General features: G+C 45.2%; 1 protein-coding gene across 4 annotated transcripts in view; it reads right to left on the bottom strand.

Annotated features, from left to right (window-relative positions):
• Positions 1-410: 410 nt before the first annotated feature.
• The window catches only part of LOC306784630 (nucleosome-remodeling factor subunit BPTF-like), a 39,717-nt gene continuing 12,819 nt past the window's right edge, over positions 411-27,308 (bottom strand). For 2 of the 4 annotated variants that reach the window (XM_079278668.1, XM_079278667.1), the window contains 26 exons: positions 26,951-27,082; positions 26,056-26,185; positions 25,451-25,586; positions 24,923-25,225; positions 22,672-24,748; positions 20,830-20,954; positions 20,261-20,389; positions 19,943-20,093; positions 19,089-19,128; positions 18,671-18,896; positions 18,257-18,406; positions 14,463-14,593; positions 13,960-14,074; positions 13,619-13,836; positions 13,071-13,311; positions 12,617-12,885; positions 12,411-12,524; positions 12,072-12,233; positions 11,506-11,588; positions 9,385-9,610; positions 8,790-9,118; positions 7,545-7,718; positions 7,071-7,263; positions 6,300-6,384; positions 4,818-5,004; positions 411-2,760 (listed from right to left, as the gene is read on the bottom strand). In XM_079278668.1, coding sequence (XP_079134794.1) covers positions 2,724-2,760; positions 4,818-5,004; positions 6,300-6,384; positions 7,071-7,263; positions 7,545-7,718; positions 8,790-9,118; positions 9,385-9,610; positions 11,506-11,588; positions 12,072-12,233; positions 12,411-12,524; positions 12,617-12,885; positions 13,071-13,311; positions 13,619-13,836; positions 13,960-14,074; positions 14,463-14,593; positions 18,257-18,406; positions 18,671-18,896; positions 19,089-19,128; positions 19,943-20,093; positions 20,261-20,389; positions 20,830-20,954; positions 22,672-24,748; positions 24,923-25,225; positions 25,451-25,586; positions 26,056-26,185; positions 26,951-27,082 — 6,163 coding nt within the window. In that variant the 3' untranslated portion in view covers positions 411-2,723. Of the gene's footprint in view, positions 2,761-2,824; positions 3,714-4,817; positions 5,005-6,299; positions 6,385-7,070; positions 7,264-7,544; positions 7,719-8,789; positions 9,119-9,384; positions 9,611-11,505; positions 11,589-12,071; positions 12,234-12,410; positions 12,525-12,616; positions 12,886-13,070; positions 13,312-13,618; positions 13,837-13,959; positions 14,075-14,462; positions 14,594-18,256; positions 18,407-18,670; positions 18,897-19,088; positions 19,129-19,942; positions 20,094-20,260; positions 20,390-20,829; positions 20,955-22,671; positions 24,749-24,922; positions 25,226-25,450; positions 25,587-26,055; positions 26,186-26,950; positions 27,083-27,308 lie in introns of those variants that run through there. The other 2 variants (XM_079278665.1, XM_079278666.1) reach the window with 2 other exon arrangements.

Below are 27,308 nucleotides of genomic sequence, written 5' to 3'. Positions count from 1 at the left end.
AACACCTAAACTCTGCAGAATAGATGCCAGATCCTTTCTTCAACACGGATGAGACAGATGTTATTTCTGCCACACCCGACCGTGTCCCAAAGGTAATAGAGGGTCTCTTTATTTTCTTTCCTCCGACGTTAAATGTCGAGGTGTAAAGGTTTCACTACGGACCAGGAACAGACTCGTGCATTCATTCCATCGTGTCTCAGCAATTGCAACTCAATCTTCACCCGCCTTTGCAAAATCGGTCGCTAAGCTTTTGACCAGGTCCTGTACACTTTCTCTACATTACATTCAGAAACAAATTCAAGATTCTTACAAACTTTTGATATGTTGAGGTAAGATAAAACTCTCCAGTGTGTCTGTGATGAGCAGAGATATTCAAAGAAAACACAAGTCTTTGGAGAGCTGGTGTCAAAAACATTACTTTATTATCTAGGATGAAATGTCCTATCAAGTACAAAAAAGAGAATCTCTTCAGAGTTGCCACAATCAGTTAAAAACAGAGTATTTCTTATCTGCGGTTATGTTTCCTCAACATTACTTAAAAACTGAGAACGTTTCATTGATATGAATAAATAATACAAGAAATGCAATGTCAATATAGAAGTTATGTTGAACTGGTTGGTTTCTTACAAAAAAGAAAAACTCTTTGCAAGAGTTAACTGTGTCACTCTACCCCATTCAATACCTGTATGCTCACAATATGCAGCGCTTTTAATATAAAGGGCAATTTCACCTAAAATGTAGAGTTCACTTCAATTTAAGAGAAACGAATAGACAGTTAAAATATACAGACGGGCTTCGTTGCTGGTTCAAAGAGTGAAAAATAAAAGTTTCTACTGCTCTAAAAATTCTTTCATCTCTACATATTTGGACAGCCATGGTATACAATAGAGATCACAAACAAGTGGATGAAACGCATCGTCATCAGATTACAAAGTAACGGATATTTGTGTGAAAGACACAAAACACGGTAAAGAAGACAGCAGCGACATTATCTCTCAACTCTGCAAATACACAGAAGAAAACTGATTGAAACCAAAACATTTGCTTGATTTTTAATTGGTTTTAACAACTTAAAAGACAACCGTGTCTAATGACTGCTCCCCGGCCTGACAAAACTGATCATCACAGATTACAAAAAAAGTTTCCCCAAATATGATAGAAATGCAGCTATAAAATTTTCATACAAACCCCACGGTACAAAGACTCCCCCGGTCCCCACTCAAAGTTTAACTCCCAGACATGCTGCCGCAGACCGCAACATAACTGAGTTGATGCTGAGTGGAAAAGTCCATTATCCAATTCCTTAACCGTGCTTTGAGGGCGAGTTGAGAGACATGAGAGCCAACCTGTCAACTTCTATGAAATATGTTGGAAGTGGCCGACAAATAAGGGGAGAGAGAGACTTACAGACTCGGTCACTGACAGAATCGGAGCTTTTGACGATACCGTGTGTTTGTGTGTGTATGGAGGGAAGGACAGTAGACCTAAAAGCTCAAGCGTAAAGGAGCACAGAGCTCGTCAACATTCTTCACTTGCGTTTCAGAAAAACACAAAACGGTAAAAGGGTCAGAAGAGAGGATGTGGTGGATGGGATGGCCTGTCCTTGGTGTTTCCCACTGGAAATTAAAACGACCCTCGGACCACATATACTGCAGACCCCTTGAATTACTCGAGTGAGTGCCGTCTACGCCGGTACGCGGTGAAGTTAATTCACCTCTTTGTATTTTCAGAAATCTAGCTTCTGTTAAAAATGGAGCATCTCGGCATCAGGAAATGTACAGTGAAATGAGCCACTGAATTTGCCACCGCGTTTGGCTCTGAGGCTGGTTCGTGCTACGCAACATCGTCCGAAGAACTGGATGCAGTGGAGTCAGGTGTGAAACATCTGCGCCTGAGAGTGGCTGCACGAGGAGGATCTGAAATCTGATTGGCTTCAATGGGGGTTATTTGTTTTTCTTGTGGGGCACAAAGAGTGACGTTTGTTCCTACAGCAATAAAACGCTGCTTTCAGGTTTACAGCCGGTAAATAGGACAAGAATGAACTCTAAGGTCCTGTACGTGATGCCTGCCTTTAGCCACATGTGACGCATACACAGGGCATTTTCATTTTGACCTCACGAACATCTGCACGTGAGGCAGAGACTCGGCTTTAATGGGATGTTTGTGTCATCAAAATGTGACAGGGTGAAATGAAAGTTGTTGCACCTCTGGGTGGGAAGATCAGAGCTCCACACTTTGCAATATAGGACACACAAAAATAGTGATCAGCTACAGAAATAACACAACTCTTTCAAAAGTCCGCTGCTGAAGTGAGATCAGTTTGACATCCAACCAGCCAACTTATCAACTTAATCTGCGTTTCCCATCTGGATCTTTCTTCTCATGGATGGGACGCACTGGTGGGAATCAAGCAGGATGCCAGACAGAGTCCGAGGCCGCCCTGCCCCCCGGTGGGACTTCTCTGCCGTTATGACGTCTCATCCCAATGACACTTTGGATGAAAAGGGGCTTCTCTCTCTCTCTCTCTCTCTTGCCTTAGCTCTGCAATGGAGGTGTTGGAGGTTGGGCGCTTTGACACCAGAGCGAGCTGATTGTCAGCTGGGAGCGTGCTCTCCTTCAGAGAGGGCTCAGGTTGGTTTGCGGCCCAACTCGGACCACGGGGCTTAGTCATTCAGAGGAAACCTCGGGTTGTTTTTTTTGACACTTGGATTTTAGAGGGGGAGCTAAGAGGCGGCTGATTGTAGTTTGTTGTTATGAGACCTACAGAGACAGGCAAAGAGAGGAGGAAGAAAACAGTTGGAAAACTTCTTGGCGTTTCCTTTTTTATTAAAAGCTTTACAATATGACAAAAATATGCACTATGAGGAATACAAAAAAACAACACAAACAAAACAAAAACATGAATTGGATGCCAGTGGGTCAGACACTTTGACATGGACCAAGCAGCCATGTTGGTGGCATGTTATGTACGCTGTGATGTCAGCCCAACAGTGTATGTACACGGACGTTTCCTTTAAACTGGAGACGGTCAAGCTCGCCGTATTTAGAACAGGAAAGCTGAACTAAATCTTTCTCCAATCTATCTTCACAGGTCCTACCGTTATTTCCTTTAGAAAATAAAAATAGTCCTTCACAAAGAGATATAATATGCACATAAAATAACATTATACACGGGGACAGCCAATAAAAACAAACTGATAAATGTCGCATGCTTTTTAAAATTCTTGGCTGAGAAATGAGGTACAAATGTTCGGCTGCAGCACGTTGTGACAGACACGATCAACAAAGGTTCTGTCAAATTCAAAAGAGACCTCATCTGTGTGTGTGTGTCACAATCAAAATCAATAGCTTTGTTTTTTGTTTTTTTCAAAACTGAATCTCAAGAAAGAGGGTGACAAACTTCCTATTTTGTCTCACATTCAACTCACTAACAAAATATTAGTCATCTGTTGCAAGAAATGTAAGAAAATAACTTTTCCCTTGAATGCTTTTTTTGTTACCAACATGGCTGCCATTGTTAAGACAGGAGAAACTTGTTTTTCCTTTCCTTTGTTTCTAAAATAAAAAAAAGAGGATCCCACCTACAGTGTGGCTTAATATATGCACTTTCTTACAACGTTTTCAACGCTGTTTTAAACAAGTAAAAACAGCAACGTCCGTTGTTTTGTTTGTTTTAAGAGTGACCCAGGCACCCAGGAGTTTGACATCACAATCTGCGAGAGAGAGAGAGAGAGAGCGAGAGAGCGAGAGAGAATGGATGGTGTAAATACACACGGGTGAAGCACATCACCGTTTCAGGCACATAGCTGGATGCAAACCACAAGACTTACTGAACTAATTAGACATCAGAGCTGAGATGCTCATAGCAACTCCACGTGTGTCTTGATCTCCAGTTAAACTCACCATGACATGTTCAGCTTTGTTCTTCAGTAAATAACCTCATTAAAGAACCTGTATTGAACATATAAATAATCTTGTAGTGTGCATCCATCTAAAGCAATCACACCACACAGCAAGGGCAATGCAGTGAGGTGAGTTTAGAGGCACAACCAGATGGTGGAGTTATTGGGGCTCATTTGCTGCGGGGAGGAACAGCACTAAGAGCATTGAGGCCATGAAGAACAGGGTCACTTTGCTTAAAATCCTACGAATGATCGAGAGCTTTGGTTCCCATCCTGAACATGAAAGGCCCCGATTTAGCACTTCATTTACCGTTCTAGGTGCAAAATGAGCCGACTAAAGACCGACTGAAGATACCACCAACATGAAACTGTAGAGAATTATGAATGAACTTTATGCACAACAACGGTCCTGCGCATTACTATTAAAATGATATCATTCTGATAATATGACGTTTGTCATGTATTTGTGGCGATCTAACGATGTCAGTGTTTTATGCTGATTTGTTCTGGAGACAGGAGAAGCTTGCTGGTTGTAAGAGCATTCAGTCACGACTCAAAATGAAAAACAGAACATGATTTCAATGTTTAGAGGAAGATGGTGACCCAGGAAAGCAAAGAGGAGGAGTCAATGAACTCCACTGGCGTCTGACATGCATTTCTACTTTCAGAAGTTTCATTTTATTGCTCTCATTAGAGAAAGTGTGAATCCACCCAACCTCCAAGGAGGTCAGAGTCGGCTTCACAGCAGCACCGCTGGAACTACCAATGAATCAGTCTCTTACTTTGGGACACATTATTCTGTGACCCGGCGGCTTGTAACACTGCTTTCATTTTCTCAAAGTCACCTGCTGCCATTTGTTTTGTTTCGTTTCATTTCCTCATCAGCTCTGACCATCACCGGTATCCCCGTCTTACCTGCTGGCTTTGAACCCTTTGAGTTTCTGGACAAAGAAGGTCTCCAGAACCTCGGCACACTGGTAGAAGGGCGAGTCACTGGGGTTGTAGTAGCGGCAGTTGTCGAAGACTTTGGTCATGTCGGCTACAAACTCAGTCAGCTTGATGTACTCGCGCTTCTGTAACCTCTCCTCCATGGTGGAAAGGTCTAAGAAAAGGGGATACAAACAATGGTATGTAATAGGAATAAACGAAAAAAAAAAAACTACATATTTAGTGGTGAACTTTTGCCAGAGACAAACATCACATATGCGGAAGCAGCAGATAAATATCTGGCTTTCCTAACCGCCTTTGTTCCACAAATCAGCGTGCCTCCATAGTAATTGCAGCTTATGTGGCATGTGTTTGACAGACATTCAAGGATGTTTTTTGGGAGCACAGTTCATCACTTTATACGTGACAGCAAAAATCCAAACCCGTTGCCAGCTTTAACCTCGATCTAGTCAGCCTTCCAGATCCGTTACTGCGATCTGACCGCTGTCATTCCTGAGGAGAGCGTCATTATCCGAGTGTCAAACTAGTGCTTCCAAGTCTACGTCCCCCGTGGAAGGGAGCTCTCAGTGTTGCTAACCAGGTTAGAAAAAAAAAAAAAGGTAAGCTCGAGTCAGCGAGGAAGCTAACTGGCAACAGCCGAGGCTTCATATAATCTGCTGCTGCCGGTGGTTTGCTCTGCACGGCGTCCCCGGGGCTGCCTTTTAAACAAACATATCCCACTCTTCACCTCCTTAACCCCGACCCAGCAGGCCAGGAGCTTACAAACCTCCCGGTCAACATCAAAGATCTTCTCTGTCATCAGATTTCATCTCAAAACCCTCCAAAAAACTACCAACGGCTGCAGCTACACGAGTCGAATGCTCCTTTTCTTCCTGAAAGGCAACAAGGTCTTTTTTTCTTGCAGTGGAAGGGAGATGAGAGGACTTGAGTTTCCAGCAGCGGGCCAACAGGAGCTAAGTAAGTAAGCTGGTCCCTTTCCACAGGGAGCCCGGCAGACCCGGACCAGCTCATTAACGGTTTGTTTGTGTGGAAGTTGAAAAAGGCCCCGCTGACGCAAGTCCCCATTTACATGGCCGGTTTGATCTGAGTTGGAGGGCTTCCTCCCTGCCTGGCCTCCTGGTGGCTGTGTTTGAATGTTGGAGATATAGAGACTGGGTGTTGCTTCCAGGAACCTAAAGCAATTATGAAACGAAAACAGCACCGCTGAATGAAATTTTATCTTCCAAATGGGGATCGCAACCAATCCCAGTCCTCGAAATTTGCTGATTCATGAGTTGCAATTTCAATATTTGTTTTTTCGACATAACAGCGCCACAAAGGAACATTGAAGAAGCTCAATATGTGCACAAATACAGGACACAGAAAAAGGCTCGAGTCCAGAGTAGAATTAACCTAATTGTCAGTATTCACTATTGCGTTTGTGTGCTTTGACACATCTCCTCTACTCACCCATTGGTTCCTTGATAACCCGGTAGTAGTCCGGGGCGTCGTTCGGGTCCACCGGCTCCAGGAACGGCCATGCCATTTTATGCGCCTGCAGAGGAGGGACAGAGACAGAGAAAGACAAGACACATGAGAAAGCTGAAAACCAATGAAGAAAAACAAACAGCACCATGAAAATGACAGTGGAGGCAGGTGGGTCAACACAGATGTTCCTTCTTACATTCTTCCACACTTCTATCTCTCTCACACACATACACACAGACCACTGGAGAGGAGGAGCAGGAGAAAAGAAAGGGAAGCTGGGGAAAAATAAATGCTGAGGCCGGGCGGCTGTCCAAGTAGCGCTCTGCGGAGCCGAACCCATCAGATAAGACGGACACAGAGGACTTTTGTTTGCTGCTCTTACGCTGTAGCGCGGCCACAAGGAGCTGTGTTAGTGTTCGGTCTATCGCTAGCAATTAAACTACTACTACAGCTTACTGCAGAGTGTTCATTTAACCTGTACAGTCAATGCAATTCAGTTCACCCCCCCGATTTGGTCTGCAGATTCAGATAGTATGAACATCTGATTCACTTCTACAATACTGTGCAATATGGCTTACAAACAACCTTTTTCACATCACACCTGATTTACAATTTGAATTGCTTTTTCCCTTAAAAACAAACTCGGCCTACAAAAGACTTATTAACTAAATAATGTATGAATAAATGCTATGTATTGCCCAGCTCTACTGTCCACAGTACACAGTAAGCCCATGTGTTTGTGCAGCTGTGTACCTGTAAGGACCGCAGGATTCTCCGCAGGCCCTCGTAGTCCTTGTCGGTGAGCGGCGTGAAGACCGTCATGGCGTCCTCCGTCGACTGGCATTGTGGACACACGTATTCGTCGATGTGGTTGGCCTCGCTCTGCAGGATGCCCACGCAGCGGCCGTGGTACCAGTTCTGACAGCGGTCACAGCCGATGTAGAACCTGTGAAGGCAAGAGGAACCGTTACTTGTGATGTCGGGCCCTTTGCATTGTCTATCAATGTGATTTACAAATGAATAAACCATCATCGACGACCAAGAGTGGAGAGATGATTGGAAGACGCAGTTAGGTGAGCTTGGCCAAAACAGAGATCTAAAATGTGATTTTCTAAAAGCAAAAACACACAGCGCTCTTACGATACAGCATTAGTTTGGGTTACATTCCGCTGCTGGGACGTCGCTCACTGCTGCTGACTGTTTGCAGTGAGGGACACACGCACTTACTGGGACTCGTCGTACGGCGTCTGACAGATGCAGTACAGCTCCTCTGTGCTGCCCTGTTGGCCCCGTTTGCACTCCACACAGATGTAGTCGTCCATCTTCTTGGCCTCCTTCTCTGTAATACCCACACAGTCTCCATGATACCAGTTGGTACACAGGTCACAGCCAATGTAGAACCTTTAGGGGGGGGGGGGGGGGGGGGAAGATACAAAGGTGACTAACACTTACAGTATGTCAACAAATATACAAAACTATAACGGATATTAATACTTTAGTTTATGTGTACGCCTCCACCACATCCAAACAACCAGGTAGATTAGGCAAACTAGATCGGATCTCAAAGGCAAAGATTGGTATCGGGGTCGACGCGTTTAACTGATCGTAAAAAGCCAATAAGAGTAATTTATTGACGTAATCTACACAAAAGGTGTACAGACAATGAAAATAAACACTTGACGGGACACAGTTCATTGAGGTAACTCAGGAAAAGGCTGCACTGAAGCAACAAACACTGGAGGACACTGGAGATAGGAATTCCAGAGAGCGAGGTAGAAGGCCAAAAAGACGACAGGGAGGGTTTGTTCTTTTATACTTGTGAAAAAAACATTGACGAACAGCTTGGATGCAGGAAAGTTCTTTCTTAATGCAATGCAGAGCTATTCAATTGTCAAATGTACTTGAAGTGGGCGCTGTGCTGCTGTACTATCTCGGATCAGGACTCTGTATTGGCGGATACTCAACAGGCAAAACGGAGACGTTTGGTGTTATTTGTGGGGTTGTTTCTCTGCTTTAGTACATGACCACATTGATACAATGAGCAAACTGGGTGAAGTTTTGGGTTAATTCGGCTGCATAAGTGACGTTTCAACATAAACTTCAAACGGAATTCCATCCCTCGTCCTAATATTGATTCTACAACCAGTTGCTCGCCTACAGGATGAACGAACGCTCTGCACTTGCTGCTGCAGTCTGGAGGTTCGTGTTTTTGTTAGTCAGCAAAGTTCAGGGCCGTAAACTCTTCCTTTATAGTTTCTGGACCATTGAAAAGTACAAAACTGAAACTATATTCCTGCAGATGAAAGGCAAGTACATTTTCTGACAGTTCCTCCAAGAGGTGATTGAAAAGTGTCACCGGTCAATCGGTCCAGTTTGTTGTTGTTTCTTAGGGAATTGTGTCTCGCTGTGCCTACTACTACCGTGCCTACTCCCTCAGTAATACAGTATTTAAATTCGAGGTGATTGTCATACTTGGTCTCGTCGTAGGGCGTCTTGCAGACGCAGTAGAGCTTGATCTCTTTTTTGCTCTCCTTGGTGCTCGTCGTCGAGATCATCTTCTTCTTGGACTTGGCTGACGTCGCAGTCTCCCGCTCCTCCTCCCGCTTCCTCTTGTGGGCGGAGGCGGCGCTCGTGGTGAGGTGGTGTGGAGGGGTGATGCCATGCTTGCGTGCCAGAGTATGTTGCTGCTGGTTGTGGGCGGCGGCAGCGGCGGTGGCGGCGGCCTGAGCTGCCTGGTGGGCTGCAGCCTGAGCCCTCTCCTTCTCTCTCCGCATCCGCAGCAGGTCTTTCTTTAGCTCCTCCTGAGGAGCGTAATGTCAAGACAGACGGGGTCAAAATGGGTGGAGGACAAATTTATGAGCTGAACTTAGATCTGGTTGTTCGTGATTTATAATGTTTCAAAGTTTTCTCTAATGCCATTTGTCGCACCTCTTTATATTGCATTTTAAACTTCAGGCTTACTTTTTATGTGCCTCATGGTTTTGAAAATGCATACGTTGGATAATGAATGGACCCATATTTCTTCCAAATTTTTCAGCTTTTTTGTTCCCCCTGCCGGCCTTCATACCTGGGCCTCTAGCTGCAGCTCCTTGTCGAGAAGCGCCCGCTTCTTCAGGATCTCCATCTTGAGACTTTCTTTGTGCCGATAAAGGAGCGAGGAGAGCTTGCTGGCGTTGGCCAACCGCCTCTTTGCCTCCACCACCTCTTCCTTCTTCCTCCTCTTGGCAGTCTGCCTCTCATCCTTGTCGATCCGGTCCAGGATGTACTTCATCACCTGGTTGCATACGATCATCCTGCACAGACACAGACAGAAGAAAGGGAGTCATTACCGACTTATATCCTCCTGACCGTTTAAAAGTTAGAGGATCATAAATGCACTTTGTATAGAATAGGGAAGTACTGTATTGAGAGGATGGATACAGTAAAAAAAAAGTCAAGTCTCGCCTAAAAACACAGCTCAAGGATTAGCCCTCCTGAATCTAATGAGGACCCATGAGAAAAAGGGCTGTGTTACATTCAGGGTATTTTTAAAAAAGGCATAAAATACACAATACGAGTGAGAAAGTTAAAAGGAGGAAAGGATTATCACATCTGAATCTTGAATTCAGAAAGTCAGCACAGTTGAAGTCACAGAGGAAGAAAGTGATCCCTCTGACACACCAGTGGATTGTTTTTATCCAAACAATGCTTCAATGTTTTAGCGAGTACAACCTTAACGGCTATTGGCTACTTCAAAAATGTGAACATCTAACTTTCCACACATAAGAAACGGCAGTGTGTGTGTCAATGAACAAAGAAAGTATTTCTCTCAACACAAGTCCTTCAGGTTTTCTAGTGGCTCAGTTGTGTAAGCTGTGCAACTATAAACTCCAAGGTTCTGGACTTTCCTCGTCTCTCATCCCTATCCGGCTCTAAATCTTTCCTTCCTCTGCTGTGCAACATCGAATAATTAAGGATAAAACAACCCGTTTGCTCCCCCTCAACAACTTTCACTCGGACAATTATCACAGTCTTTTATAATTTCCTTCCCAAAAATAAAATGCGCACGGGGATTCAGGGTCCTACAGTTTGGTGATCTAAAAGGTACAAGAAACATTAAGCGATACTATCCTGGCTCTGTGTCCGAGTATGTTCACTCATGTTCGCCAACATTCACAACCAAGCTCGAAAATTGTTGCTCCGCGTATAGCGACACGAGGTCAAAGACGGGCCACGGTTCCTACAGCGTGAACACTGAAGTAAACACTGCCAATGTAGCATGAAAGTGGTGGATACTGATGGAACCGGACACACATAGCACGCTGACGTCTGAGCTCGGAGTTATTCCGAACAGAGCCGTGTTTTGAAGGAAAAGCGAGAGAAAGGGACGACATGAAGAAATGGAAAACAAAATAAGCAGAGAGACAGACAACAGGCAGCGCTGCTGTAGTGATGTCACGATAGTCTGGGGTTGGTATTTCAGGTCTGTGTGAATGGGTACAGTGTTGACACACCGTCTGTGGACGTAAACACCTGGTTGTCACAGTCAACTGTAGGTCAGAGTATAATCCATCTACAGCGTATACAACGGGAGGGAAGGAGGGAAGACTTTCGAAACATTCTTCTATAGATTCTGGTTTGTCTATAGTAGTCGTATTATTCCTCAGTGTTTGCTCTTCTATATTTCTGACCATTTTCTGATAGTATGTACTGAGAGGGAAGCTGCAAAGAAAAAAAAAAAAGTGATTATTTTTCCTTGATTATTTTGTCAATCGTTGCAAAGCTAATTTAGCTTTTAGACAGAGAAGTGTGAACTCGCTATATCCCAACAAACTGGTGCAGGGTCGGAAGGGCCTTGTGTGATGTTATTGTGCAACTTCTCTGATTTGTACATGGGTTTGTCTTTGTGTTCTCTCTCGTCGGGTCACAGTGAGTACACGCAGCTGTTGGTGGTTACACACCCAAAAGTTCTCACGCTGTGTCGCACCTCCCAACATGGTGTTTGGACAACAGCGAAATGGAGGGAGGATGAGATGGTGGACGGACTGCCCGAGTGAGATCCATATGATAAGAACACGGGACACGTAAGAATTCAAAGAAGAACTGCACCACAGGTAATCAACATGACGTCTGTGCTGTTTCCATTTCTATGGTGCACACATGCTGCCGCAGGAAGTTCGCTGTGATTGGTGACAAACTGCACACAAACCTCTGATTCTCCTCTCTCTCTACGGGCGTCATGGTCTTCTTCTGCTTCAGGTGCTCGATCACAGCGTTTTGTTTCATCACCACCTGAAACACACGCCGCAGGAGGATGTCAGAACGAAACTACCGGTAGATCATTTGCAACAGAGAAGATATTTACAGTTTGAGAGGAAACATCTACAGCAAGAGCAAAAAAAACAACATTCGAATGACATTTCGACCAATGTGTGGGGAGAAAAAAAATAAAAAAATAAAAATAATAATTTGGACTTTATGAAAACCCTTTGTAAATTTAGTGATGTTAAGTGTGTACTACAAATATCTGCAGCAATGGATTATTATTAAATGTGAGTGTCAAAAACACAGAGAAAGGAAAACAAACACACAGAAGTAGTGACAGTATTAAGCCCAACAAACAAAGACCAGAACTGTAAGAATAGACCCAGCCTGAGAGGAGGGTTGGAGGATGGTGACTGTTTATGTACTGATGGCAGGGAGACAGCGTGTCTTGGACTGAGATGGATGACCTAACTATGATGGGTGCCCGAACACACACACACACACGCACACCTGTTTCTGAATGATGTCGCTCTGGCTGGCTGCGTTGAGGGCTTGCTCTCGCTTGGCCTCTGCGGCTTGTCTCTTCTTCTGCTGCTGCTGTTCTCTGAGCTGCTGGATCCTCTGCAGCTGCTCCTGGACAGAAGCTGCCTGGATGGTCACTACGTTCCCAATCTGTGCAGACAGCATAGGGGCGATAAGGTATGTCAATGAAACGGTTTAAATGTGTGAAGCAGTATACAGAAACGGTCTAAATTCTCTGATTTGTTTTCCACCCATTTTACTAGGACCCGCGTGGTCCTATGAAGATAATATAAGTTGGGGTCTGGTTCAGCTGGCTTGTTGCTCTACCTGTCCTCCCTGAGCTGAGGTGGTCCCAGTCTGTTGTATCTGAATAGGAAGCTGCAGTTTGATGTGCTGTGGCAGAGAGCCTCCACCCTGCTGGGCCTGCAGCTGCGCCAACACCTGCAGTCACAACACAGAGGATACACAAAATGAACAAAGCGAGGTTGTGGCTAACGTTACATTACCGATCAGTGTGTCTTTGCTAATCCTACCTGTACCTGCTGCTGCAGTCCAGACATGCTGATGAGCTGAGGTGTCTGCTGCAGCTGCAGCTGGGCGGTTCCTCCCTGCGTTTTCACCTGCAGCGAGGTGGGAGACTGGATGGGCATGTGGGCCTGCGTCTGAGGGGGTAACTGGCCCTGTGGGGTGGCCGACGAAGGGGTGCTGGTGGTGGCCAAGGGGGTTGCCCCCACCTGGACGGGGGCGGCAGCCTGCTGAGCGGGCTGTGCTGGGGTTTTGGTGGAGGTGGGCACTGTGGTGGCTGGAGTGTGAGAGAGAAAATGGTTCAGAGAGGAGCATCCTCAAAAAACGTCACCCTCGTTCACTGCAAATCACCGACCAGGAACGCATCAAATTCATTATTTATCTCCACAATTATATAAAAGTTTGCCCAAATGCAAACATCCTAAAATCTGCTGAGTGATCCGCGCTCGTTTCTCATCATACCTGTGCTTGATGTGGGTGTGGCAGCCGGGGCCAAAGGGGTGAAGAGGAAGCGCTGCACCTGGCCGTTAGGCAGCGCTGCCTGCATGAGCTGCTGACCGGGTCCTGGGATCACGGTGACCCCGTGAGGTATGACCTGCAGCTGACCGGTGGTCTGGCCCTGGCCCTGAACCATCACCGTCAGAGACTGTTGGGTACCGCCGACACCAGCCTGCCGATCCACACCTGAGCCAGCCTGCTGCTTCTACGGGAGGCGGAGAAGAAAGTGGAAGGTGAATCACAGCCTACAAGACCAGTCGAATACAAAATAAACTGCCTTTGGAGAAAAATTGTGGATGTATCCCATTTTTATATTTGAGGATTGAGCACAGTGTCACAAATAAGGTGTACAGACCAAAGTCCCTTAGAGTGAATATAGCAGATGTACTCCAATAACTTGTCTAAAAAGTGACAGGCCATGTTGTCCTTCATATTTCAAATCAAAATGTATTGCTATTCGGTAGGTGTTCATGTCAAAGGGTCAAGGGTGACACAGGACGACCCTCACTAACCTGTGTGAGCTGGGTGAGCTGCGCCAGCGTGAGTTTAACCTGGCCTTGCCCCTGCGCCCGTGGGGTGCCGGGGGGTGTTTGTCCTGCTGCCTGTCCTGATGCGGTGGCGCCGGACGCCCCCTGGCCGGTGACCGTAGCGACGGGGCTGGCACCAGATAATGCCGTGGAAACTGCCTGGCCACGAATGATCTGCGTCACCACCTGTTGTCCACCCTGACCTAGAAGAGAAAGTTGTATAACAATGGTAAGTGTATGCATATGCAGTTTGCCGTGACTCTTGAAGGGTTGATTGCTATATGTCCATCTGAAAGGTATTCAAATTCCCATGAAAAGTACATTACCTTGCTGGACCACAAGGGGTGTGCGGAGTATCGTCTTTCCCATTGGTCCCGTCTGCTGGATCGGTGTTCGGATCACTGTCATTCCTGGACGGATCTGACCACCAGCAGTCAGAACCTAGGGGGATAATTACATGAAGACTTATTCCGTAATAGTATTAAAGGCAGCATTTTCTTTCTAAACAGTCTTCCTAAAGAGGTGAAAAATCAAGGTGAGGTACAAAGGAGCACGTCTGGAGCGGATTATATTCTATAATATAAAATAATGCACAGAGACAGTTACCTTCTTTAAAACGAACCAACAGCACAGGCAACACAATAAGTAATGAGACAGGCTTTTAGCAAATGTAGTAGAAAATACAATGTAAACAAAACAAAGCAGAAGGCAATGGAAGTGAGGAAGCACAGCAGAAAATGTAGAGTTGTGATCACATACAAGGATGCACAAACTGATGAAGTAAAAACATCTGGATGGGTACTTCAGAGCAGGGAGAAGGCAGATGTACCTGCTGCTGGGAGCCTGGGGTATTGGGCCTGATGTTGAGCGTGGTGGTGCGGGGCTGGAATGTGGTGTAGGTCTGGGCACCGCCCGCTGTGCTGGAGGGGATGATACCCAACACTTTCTGCTGCACCACACCTTCAAAGAAAAGGGACACGGAAAGATACCCGAGTGAACAGATGAGAAGAACGAGAAGAGAGAGGCCCGAGGAGAGGGGTCGGGTGAAGACGAGGTCTCCCAGGAAGCGGTTTGTCAATACTAACCGTCAGTCGAGACACAAACATAACAGTTGGAAAGATGAGAGGGACGAGGAGATACTTTAAGCGATGACGCAAACGGCATGGAGGAACAAGCAATTTTAAGTAAAAGAGCAATTCAGGGTTAAAACTTGTGGTATGAAGATCACATTTTAATTGTATCGTTATAGGAGTGCTTGTAAGCTTATATTTTTATAGATAATATATATATATTTATTTGACAAATACCTGCCTTTTACAACATCAAAGACATCCACCAACACATTTCAAAATGCTCAAACGTTCCCAACACAATTACCGGTGTGGAGCAGTGGCTACATGTTTTCCGCGTCACAAGTGAGTAGTTGTGCAGAAGTCCTGCATTGATGGAACTCAATACATTATTTGTGGGCTTCGCTCCTTGCTGGATGGCCAGCGTTTGATCACAGCAACGGTAAATATTAGTTGAGCAGGTAAACAAAATCTTCAAAGGCTGAAAGCTTAGTTGGGCTTCCCCCAACATACCTGAGCCCCCCTCATAAATGATGCATGTTTTGAGATCATACTTTTTTTTAAACTTCAATCTGAGAAAGGGAGCGTTTCATATTTGTTCGCCGGGCTCTGTGCCTTAATGAGCTCACGTGCAGCTGATGGCAGAAATGGAAAACATAAGAGCGTCACTCTCTTTCCCTCGTTTTTCAACCGCAACCGAGCAGGTAAGCCTATACATCAAGGGTTTCCCTCTCCAAACAGGGGCCGTAAACCCGGTCGTAAGACCAGGGGAGTAGCTGCTCTGGTCACACACATCAAACATGCTTTTCTATGGACTGGCTGTTTGGAGAGGTCGGGGAGTTGGGACTCCGGAGTCGAGAGGTACACTTTCATTCAAAAAGACGAAGGGGGAAAAAAAGAAAAATGGAATCCCGCTATAGAGGGCTACCTGTTTGACGCAGACCTCAGGGTAAACTTGTTTTCCTGCCTAACTTCCTTAAGCCCTTCCAAAACAAACAGGGCGCCCAACAGTCATGCTGGACAAATACACATGTCCATTAACTGGTTACACTCCACCTGAACTTAGTTTCTCCTTCATGGGGACTTCAAAGGGAAGAAAAATCACTTTCTTTGTATCGTTGGTGAATATCATTCTCTTTATCTGGTGAATGCAAGGTTTCGTTTAAGCAAGTCTGCATTAAACGATGCATTTACTGCATATTATGATGCCAGTTTTAGTGGCATCATCATTGCGTCATGTTTAAAACAGAGTTTAAACCTGTAAAAATGTGATCTATAGAAACGTTGATACAGTTTATAAAGTTATTTAGTCTCCAGACTAACCTTTCCTATCCAATGTTTTTGTGTTTTTCACTGAAGCATATTTTCAGCTTGTCACAAGACATCTAACGTATACAGCATGTAGTCAGGTAACTGATTTTGTGAAAGCCAAATCTGACCTCTATAACCCACATGACGTGTTGAGCAATATCCATCATCCAATAATTTGACAGGACCAGACGGGCCAGCTGGTGCTCACGACACACCATCGCCTCATCCGCGGTGTCAATATTGACATTTCAAAACGTTGAAAAACGCAAAACTTAAGATGGCACAATACTGAATCCGAAGTCTGGATTTAGAACCTCAGACTACACAAGTCTACCATCCCCAAAAAACCATCCAACCAAAATAACAGCTTTCTATTAGATTACCATGCCGACAGGACACAACCAGACATGATGTGCCACACCAAACTAAGCAGCTGACTCATGATGTTGGCTCACAGTGGGCACCACAACAGAGTTGATGGAGACCAGGCTGCCACAGTAGCACAATACACAGTGAGCGGCTGACTGCTGCTGAAATGTTGGCCCTTTTTACATTTGTTCAAATGGAAACAGATGGAACAAAAAGCTCGCTTGGAGCTCAACCAGCCACCAACTTTTCATTCATTTACAGTCCATTTGTCCTTTTTGTTCTCCACCAACTCCCGAGATAAATATCTGTTTCTTTAGCTTACAAATGCTGCACTCTTCAGACTTGCAAACTCTAGAGAAGTGAAAAAGGTTACAAGATACAATACATGCACATAAGGTAAGAGGGTTGGTGAGCATTTTCCCACCAAAGAAAATTTGAGTGATTTTAATACACAAATCAAGCCTTTTGGAGCGATACAAGTTTGCCAATTCGAACTAGTATAGCTGACATTGCACATCAGGAAGGTGGCTTTAAACGGTCTGCAATCATTTACATTGTTGTTCTGTTAGGCAGCGGCTGCTTTGACAATAGCAGCAGTTTATTTGCTTAGTTTTAGTCGACAACACCTGCCTGTTGCGTCTAAAAACATTACTATGAGAGCTTTGTAAATAAATTCAGCGATTTGGGAACCAGGCTAAATTTCGAGCATGTAAAGAATAACATGTCTGCATTGGCACCATGGTAAAACTAACTGCGACAGCTGTGTGACTGATTCAGAGAGGTACGGGGCCAGTGTGTTTAATAGAGCTGAACACTTATAGTTCTTCGAAGTTGTGGGCCTTTAAAAAAGACTACTTGTGTACTTGGCTCACTGACAGTGGCAATCAAGGACAGAGGAATGTCCAATTTGTGTCCAATTTGTAAACTTCAAATGATTTGGGCCTGCGGTAGCTGGCACCAACAACATTTAAAATGAGTGAAGACAGACTCAGTCCCTCTAGAGCAGGGGTGTCAAACATACGGCCCGCGGGCCGGACCCGGCCCACCACGTCATTTTATGTGGCCCACGAATCCGTTTTTTTTTTTTACAAAAATTTAAAGTTAGATGTGAAAATAAAAATATCCCCATGGTCGAAATTATGAGATAGAAAGTCGAAGTGATGAGATGGCATGTTGTCTGTGTGCCGACATTAAAACTATCACAACAGGTGGACAGGAGATGCAACAGCCCATAAAGAGGATTTCCAACAAGTTTCTCAACATGCGTACTTCTCTGTACTGAAACGTCATCAGTCTCAGCCCAAGTACTGTTCCAATTCAAAGTTCACATCGAGCCAATAATGCCCGGATGTGGCTCGCTCTGCCCATTTTACCCGGGATGCATCGGAGGTGACTTGTCTGTACTTGGGACAGCCAAATATCCCAGAATGCATTTTGCACCAGCAACAGGAAACAATGGCGGAGGAGAAATCACACAACTGGAAGTACGTGTTGTGGAAGTCACAGATATCCCGGGAAACTAAACTAACTATGTTAGGAGTACCGTAGTTACATTTACACCGTCTTACATTTACAACCGGCCCTTTGAGGGCGACCGTGATGCTGATGTGGCCCCAGAGTGAAAATGAGTTTGACACCCCTGCTATAGAGCGCTGTGTGTGTGGTTGGCACACTAAATTGCTTACAATGGCGTCCAATTAATGAGCCAAATCTAACTTTGACACATTTGAAATGTCTCAGCTGTGAGTCCGAGGTGAAGCAATGAAAACACAAACATACACGCATCCTGAAACGGTGGCGGATGGAAAGAAGAAATGTCTACACTGAATACATGTAACCGTCTGCCCGCGTGACTGATTAAAACCTAGCGTACCTCCTTGTGAAGTCGGTACGTTGACTGTGACGATCTTGCTGTTGGCGGGCAGCGGCAGCTTGGTGGTCACTACCTTTCCACCCACTGAGGTCCCCGTGATCTGGAAGGTGTGCCCACCAGACGTGGCCACGGTGGTCTCCGTGCCCACTCCTAATAAAGCAAACAAACAAAACATCACGACAAACAATGGAAATCCAATAACATCACTACTTCTTATGATCGACGCGTAAAACGCAATTTACGTGAAACAGAAAAACACATTTTCAGAAAGCTTTGCACTTTGTTGGGGAAACATGTTAACAGTGTCTAGTTCATTAGAGCCAATCGACTAACACACCGTTTGTGTCTAAACTAGCACAGCTGCAGTTACAAATACATAGTATGAGTTATTAGTTACGCTCCTCTGCAAAGTACCTTGTGTGCTTTGACCCTGCTTGACCCAAGTGGCGAACGACTGCTGGAAGTTTTTGTTCTGCTGGAATGTGACGGGGGTGCCTATCTTGGTGGACAGTACCACCTTGGTGGTGGGGGTGCCCTGGCCTGACAGTGAGCAGACGATGACTTTGGGCGTGGCGATAGTCGTTACGGGAGTCCCTGTTGGGGTCGCTGTGACTGTGCCCGTTTTCTGCTCCAGACGTTTCTGCAAAGCAGTCAGTCGGTACATTAACATAGGAACCCATGACACAGAAGTATACACAAGAAATGCCAACACACAAAATCAGTGAATCACCTTTTTTTTTTTTTTAAGGCTTACTTAATTTAATAAAAATGAATGTGCCTTTGAATAAATTAAACATTTAGTGGAAAGACTACTGAACTGCACCACACTCACCTTGGCCTGCTCCGCTGCCTGAGCTTTCTCTTTCTCCACCCTGTAAAAGACAAAATAACCTCAAGCTTAAGACGGAGCAAACATTTGTGAAAAACAAAGAAGGAGACATATTATGCGCATTTTCAGGTACATCCTTGTATTCTGGGTTTCTACTGGAACATGTTTCATAGGGGTGGGAATCGCCAGAGATCTCGCGATACGATATTATCGCGATACTGCGATACTCTGAGTATTGTGATAACATATATTGCAATTTATTACTTTTTTCAACTTCAAATTATGTCCCCAAAGGAAAACTGTGTCAACAACATGTTTTATCTGAGTTCTTTCTCTGATGTCTCCATCTTTGTTTCGACCAACTTCCTACCAATCACGCATGCAGACCCGGCACCTCTGCTGACCTCACCAGAAAACAACTCAGCACCATATAGTGGACTGAAAAAGCAATTGATTTGATTTTTTTCCTTTCTTTTTAAATAGTTTACATAATAAAATATAGATATTTGGCGTCCGTGTATTGATATAATATCGCCACGCAAAATATCGCGATACTATGCTGTATTGATTTTTCCCCCCACCCCTAATGTTTCATGCTTTAATCAAAAAACACGCTCTAATGAGCCTGCATGCGATTGGTAGGTAAATGGTTAATTGACCTGTACTTATTTAGAGCTGTTCTAGTCCTACGACCACTCAAAGCGCTTTAACACTACATGTTCATTCACCCATTCATACATTAATGGCAAGGGCTAGCATGCAAGGTGCCGCCTGCCCATCAGGACGATAACATTCATGCAACATTCACACACCGTAGACACAATGAAATGTAGGCATGGCATGCTTGACCCTCTGACCTTTCTGAGAAGGCTCTGATCTCCCAGAGGTCCAGCTCCTCCTCAGCCACCCAGGTCTCGATCACCACTGGGCCCGTCTGCTTGGCGGGCTCAGGCTTCTTGGGGCGCAAGGCACTGGAGCGCAGCCCCTTCCTCTGAGGGGTGTGGGTTTCTGGGATGGTGGTGGAACAATACCAGATCAGTGTTGTTGTCTAACTTTTAAAAGGAGCAACACAACTGCTTGACAGAAATAGACACAAATGATTCATAATTGTTTTCTTCCACTGAAACTAATCATGTTTTCTCTTCAGTGTCAGGAATAAAAAAAGTGCCTCGAACCTTTAGGGGTCTCAGGCACTCCCAGGGGGCAGATGATTTTGCGGATGCAGTACTCTGAGCGAATGCCATAGGGTCCCACGTCGCGGCGCTTGATGATCTCTGTGGTGGTGATTTCAGTGTCCGATGTCTCTGTGGCAATGAGTGGGGATAGGGCTGGGTTGGTACGGTGATGAGGAGGAGAGCCCGAGAAGATGGAGAAGCACTCCAACATAAACACAGTAACGCCTACACGAGACTAAGGACTGTGTGTTTTTCAGACAAGCACGTTTGTATCTTTCTCGAGGCCAACATGGAGATAAGGAGGGACAGCCCGAGGAAACACAGGAAGATACTATCGAGTTACTGAACAACAGAAATGCTACAGTTTTTTTAACACCAGTTTGGAGTTGATCCATATTTGTGGAAACACCAGCTTCATCCATCAACAATATAGGTAAGAGTATGGGTATAAATAAAGCAGAACAGGGCACTTCTACATCTTATATATCAAACAACACTGTCCTTTCAGAGTGAAGGACATCTTTATTTGGAGGCGGTTGGATGAGGGGGGGGGGGGGGGGGGGGTCTACCTGTCCGCGTGGTGCCGACAGCAGCGGACGGTTTGACGGCCATGTCGTCCCATCTCAGACAGGCCCACAGGAGCCTCAGCATCAGGCTCACACCAGCCAAAGACTTCACCGTTTGCAGGCGATACCTGTAACACAACCAGGAGGTTCAAGTACTTGTCATATATTTATAGTAGCGTGTAAACATTTGTCCAAGTGTTGTGCGTCGTTTACAGCTTTTCACCTGCACATAAAATGGCAAACTGCTATCGTGAAAGAAACACCTGGGAAATGGAAATGTCTGTTGTGTACATGTTTCTGAAAAGTTGAATTTTAAACACAAGAATATCAGTTATACAGTTATGAGCTGAAAGGTGTTTGGCGTCCCCCACCCTGGTGTCATACAAGTCATTGGTGCCAGGCGACTGGCCGCCAGTGACTCCATCCGTGTCACAGAAAACACATTGGAGCACGATCATGGGACAGGAAGAGGCCGACTGAGGTTTGTAATGGTGTTGCTGTCCCCTCATGACCGCTCCGGAGAAAGATCGACTGGCTGACATGTTTAACCAATCATTTTATACACTAATTTGCTTGAGGGCTAGATATTATCATCAACTACAAAAGCATAAAACAACAGTTTTAACTCACAAAGTTCAAAGTGGAAGCCTGTGCATATTTCACGAGGTCCTTTTTAATTCAATAAACAATTTTGGGTGCAACAGACTGTTCTGACAGGAGAAATATTCCTTCCATGCATCATTATGGCCGCGACTGCTTCACCGAAAAATAACTTGGCAATCGTTTAAAACATCTTGAACATCTACAAAAACATCTCCACAAGGCTGTGTGTGTGTTTGGGGTTTGGTAGATATTCCCTTTCCCGTGTGAAGCAGCTGGGTCACTGCACAAAATGAACATCCCGACACTTGTCCCGCCTGGTGACTCATGACTGCTTCAGACCTCTGAGGTCCAGTTGAAATAACCTGTGTGACACCAGGCTCGGAGCAACAACATCCCTCAGGGCCAAAGCCACGAACAGCAGACAGGGAGGGAGACGTAATGATCAACAGGACAGGGCACTTTGACAAAACCAGGAGAAGGTTTAAAGTGGATGCAGAAGGGACATACTAGCAGCCGAATGCACATTCTTAGCTGCTAAAGAAGTGTGTGGTTTTAAAAACATGTCAAATTAAGCATCTGTGTGTAGAAGTAGAGAGCACAAAGCTACACAAGCTTTGTTTTGTCATTAAATAGCCACGTCAGGGTGAAGGATATCAATAAGAAAAGTGTAAAGTGAAAAGATATGGTAAGTGTGGATAGTCCTGCTCACATACTTCGTACCAGAGCCATATGTTTGTGATTTCCATTTCATGATATCCAGACTTAACATTCAGTGAACACGTAAATCTTTCACAAAAGTATGGCAGAAAAAAGAAAAAAAACCTCTTCAAGACCTGATACACTTTCTCTGGCTGGTTGCTGTGCTACAAAATCTAAATCAACTTTTACAAAGAAAAACACAAGGAAAAGAAATATTTTACTGTGAAGTGGACATTTATAGAATAAGGGAATAACTGAATTATAGTCTAGGAATATCTTTTAATTAAAAGTAAACTTGGAGCGCTGTCCTTTGAGTGTATTATGAATATTTTTTGGGGAGTCAGTACGGTAGATACAAATCATGTCTGACTGACTAAAACTTATATATTCAGTTTATTATAACTGGGCTTTCTGTATTGGAATTTCCATCATTTGGAATGAAGTTGTGTTTGTCTAAATGTACCAGATTAAAGTTGTCTATGTTAAGCATTGGTTTCAATAATGTGTGCGGTTTAGGTGGTTGGGAAGCTTGAACGTGCTTACCTCCAGGTGATGCCAAACGTGGGCCTGGGTGAAGGATACGGCCAGATGTCCAGCGCTGGCTTGGCGTTGTAGCTAAATATGGACACCTCGCGGAATCCACCTCGCCTCGCCAGCACCTTCAAGTCGCCGTGCGGCAGAACAAAAATACTCTTGCGTTGGCTCTTGGTGACAAACTTGCGGTACGAAGGAAGCGCGGTGTCTGAGCGCGTCTTCTTGGTGCGGGAGAACTTGAGGAGGCGGACGCGGCCGTTAGTCGACGACGAGTCCTCGAGGCTCACGGCGACAGACGTTAACGAGGTTTTGCCCCTGGTGTCCCTCGTTGACTTTCTGATGCAGAGCGCAGTCTTCTGTTCCTGTGTCACTATCTCACTCTGGCTGTCCTCCGACTGGCCATCGTGGCCGGGTGAACAGATCTTGGTCACAGTTGTTTTGGTCATGGTGGTAAGGGTGGACACCGCACTGTTCTCCGCTGTCGATGCCACGGGCTTCGTAATCACCCCAGACGCATTCGACGGCACTTTAGCCATCTTCATCTCCGTGGAAACCACAGTTGTGGTAGTTGTGGAGGTTGTGGTTACCTGGGTGATGATGGTCTTGAGTGGTTCTGTCGTCCCGCTGTTACTATTCTCCTCTGCGAAGTAGTCGCTCAGACTGGACTCTTCCAGTGAAGGTATAGGAGACGGAGCCATTCTGATGATCTTGACCGCGGGACTGGGTTTGGACTGAACTGGTGATGTGCTGCTCTGAGAGTTAGCTCCAAGTGCATCTATGTTGTTCTCCAGCCTCGTCATCTTCAGTGGAGGTTTGTAGTCCTGGTCCGACATCATCGTCTTGCTGTCTACCTCTACCTTAGAAGCTAGGCTCGGTTCCTTGCCCCCAACCTCTGTACAATCCTTGAGAGGGGCCACATCTCCGTTCACTAAAGGCTTCAGCTGCGTGCTGTCCTTGACAACCAGCCCTTGTTCTTTGCCATTACCTGTGGTGTTCACCTTGGGCAGTGGACTATTGTTAAGCACACCATTATTTGAGCTCTTTACAGAGTTACTCAACATGCTTTCACTCCCCAAGCCATCATTACCATTTACCTGAGGGAGAGGAGAAACTGGCTTGGGAGTGCTATTGCCTTCGGGTCTACCTTGTCCAATGGCGTGTACATTTTCTCGGTTCTCCTCCCGCCCCGTGCCATTTTCCTCTGTACCTGAACGCGCTGAACTTACATTTTCTGGGTTTTGCTGGACACCTTTAGAAGGAGATGTGTTTTGACTGCTTATCTGGCCAAGAACACATGATGTTCTCTGAGAGTCCGATTTCAAGTTGGGTCCCTCAGACCCTGTGTTTTCAATGTGTGCAGCCGTGGTAACATCTGATGGTACGCTGGCTGTTTGTCGCTCTAAAGAGCTATGTATCCCCCCCGCTGTTGCTTCACGTATATCAGGCAGTGTGACGCCCTCTTGCCCTGAACAGTCTCTGTTGATCTGATCAGTTTGTTTTGGCCCCATAGTCCTTTCCACTAAGTCTGCCTCCAATACCTGAGGTATGGCGGCGGTTTGGTTTTGTGTACCTGTACTGCAACTGTCTTTGGGTGTGGCGTCTGGAACGGGAGAAGGAAGAGGAGGAGTGACCGTCTCATCTGTAGTTTTAGAGACTTCAGCCCGACTCTCCCCTTCGACCTTTCCTCCGCCGAGTTTTCCTGCCGATAGAGTTTGTGTCGTGGAAGATTTCTCCTCCACTTTCACAGCTTTGCCCAGTGCAAGCTGTGTCTGGGCGAGAGTGTGGGGCTTGAGCGGTGACCGCGGCCGGACAGGGGTGCTCAGAGCGGGGCTTGAAACGGACGAAACTGGTGCGGGAGTCTGACAGTTGGGGGCCGACACCTGCTGCCTCTGCCTCTCCTCAATAACGTGCTGCTTCACTCGTCGCTCCAGCAGGCAGTCCAGCTTGGAGGTCTTGACCTTCTTCTTGTAGGCAACGCGGGTGAGGAAGCCCTTGCTGACATCCACTACAACGTAGTTAAAGGGTCGTGTAGGGCTCTCCGTAGGCTCCTCCTTTATGGAGGCCTTCTCCTCCTGAATACTGGACCCTGGGGAGAAAATTTATTCAGATTTCTGCATTTATATACAATTCTCCTTACAATCAAGTGGACACACAATACTAAAGTAAATGTTGTAATGTCAAGTTCAAAATAAAGCACAACTCATGAGCCACATGCAATTGAATACAGTGCAGTTAGACACTAAGTGGCACTCTGTCATACTTTGCTCTTCTTCTGATCGCGAGTCTGTGGGGTCCACCTCCATCCCTGCAGGTGATTCATCTGCCGACAATTCCTCAGACTTTTCCTTTGCATCTAGCCCTTCTTTCTTTTCCTCTTCCATCCTCTCATTAGACTCCAAATCTTCCACAGACATTGGAGGATCTGGTGCAGGCTTGGAGAGGTTAGAGGAGTCTTGATCTTTCGCCTCACTGCTTAAGACAGCAGCTCCCTGAGCTTCTGGTGCAGCCACACTGGGACGTCGACTCAAATCCAGCAGGGTACATTTCTTGCCAAGTTTAGCATCTTTGGAAAACACAACGACTTAATTAGAAAAACAAATAAGACTTCTATTACACAAAGGACATGTTTTGGACACTGCAGTTAATCTGCAGCTTTGCTGGACATTTGAAATAGTTGGAAGCAGATTGTTGAGATTACTGAGCGAGAGACTAATTCACTCTTAGGAGTAATAAAAACTTTAAATTATAGAAAAATACGTTAGGCCCCAAAAAGACTCCCGCTCCAGACCTTCCAGTTCTTTGCGGTAGTTGGCGTTGGTGTTGCCGGGAAGCTTGGGGAGAAACCGCTGCACATAAGTCCTACTGATCCAACTCCAGCCCCCATAGCCCGTAATGCGATACTCCTCTCCTTTCTGCTTCCACACCTTCAAATAAGACCAGAAAATAGAAGAGGAATGAGTGAATCGAAAGAGATGAAAGGTTCACACAGAGAAAAGTGAATTAGGGGGAAAAAAATGGGGACAGCAAAGGCATAAAGAGAGATTAAAAGTTCAAAGGTTATTCACCCACTGATCACTAATTGCTGCTGGAAGTGACTCGCATAATAACTCAACTTGCTGCATCAAAGAGCCCTTGATGGTCACTCACTCACGCACACACACACACACACACACACACAAACTAGTTCTCCCCCAAAGCGACGCCTCAGTTTTCAAGGCAGCAAAGTCTAAATCTTAAAGTAGACCAGACTGAAATAGGATTTCCATTCTCCCATTGTCAATATAGTTTCATGTTGTGTTTGCATAATCAACAGAAGTAGAACAGTTAGGGCAATAGAATATCTAACTTTTGACGTAATACATTCATCTTGAGCCGGGTTTGGATTCGACCTACCTGGTGTTTAATTGGAAAGGTGTACTTGACCCAGGTGGCCTGTTGCATTGTCTCCTCATCCTCCAGCTTCTTCTCCCTCTTCTTCACTTTCTCCTTCTCCTCACGCTCCATGGATGTCATGCGGTTTAACCTGAAAACGTTTTTTTTAAATTGTCATACAGTATAGCCCGCTGCTCTTAAAGTATATATGCAGTTGGCTCTACTTCCACAAAGACTCGGTCACTTCAGGACAACCACACGTGTATTCTTGTGTATTCTATTTTCAACATTTCAGCCCATGTCTTAAGCCATTTGGAAACACATCATATGTAAATAATTATTCATCTCATTCTTAAGTGCGAGTAAACAATTGGAAAGCTTCTTGGGTGATGAAGTATAATTAAAGCATTGACTTATTAAGATGATAAGATAATAGTTGCTCTTGGAACAGAAATTAAACAAACACACACACACACAGCTCCCTCTAAATGACTTTGCTCACAGCTCAGTCTCACACATACACACACTCTGATCCTAACCTTGTGAAATCTTGGACAATCACCTCTTTAAAGGGGCGTTGTGGTGTTACAGCGGTAGTCGAGGCAGAGGTGGCTGGCACTGGTCGTGGACTCGCAGTCTAAATATTATGCCTCACAGCTAGGGTGGGCCTTTTGATCTCATCTGCTAAACTAACCACACAACCCCTGTGTACACGGTGCACGCTTGTTTGAGTAGTTGTCTTGTTTTGATGTATTTGAACATCTTGCATTTAAAATAGATTTGTGGATGGAACTATACAACTATTATTTAGTTTATGCATGTTTTGAGATATTATAGCACATAACAAAAGCACAGATTTATGAATATGTGTAGTGTGTACACTGCATGTACAGTCCACAAACAAACACTGCATTACCTGGTATGGCCCAGTGAGTCCTTCCAGAGAGGCAGCATGGCCACAGGTTTGATGGCACACTCCAGGATGGCCAGAGCCAGCGCAAACTCTCTGGCTTTACTGCACATCTGAACCGCTTTGATCCAATTGGTCCTAGAAAACAAGCAAAGAAACATGAAACATTTTTCACTTTTAGGCTACATTACGTTTTCAGGTCATGGTATGCTTTAATTCTGACCTCTCTTTCATACTTACACATAGGACGATTTAATCAGTGAAAGGCACCAACAAGACTGATAACTTCCTGAACATTTTGTGTGGTTATAAAACACATAGCAAGCCACGCAAGTAACAGAATTGTAATGAATCATTTCCATAT

Source organism: Melanostigma gelatinosum (genome assembly GCF_949748355.1).
Source record: "Melanostigma gelatinosum genome assembly, chromosome: 11".
Classification (NCBI taxonomy): Eukaryota; Metazoa; Chordata; class Actinopteri; order Perciformes; family Zoarcidae; genus Melanostigma; species Melanostigma gelatinosum.
Note: the sequence above shows the minus strand (reverse complement) of the source record. Positions and strands in the feature narration are given on the sequence as shown.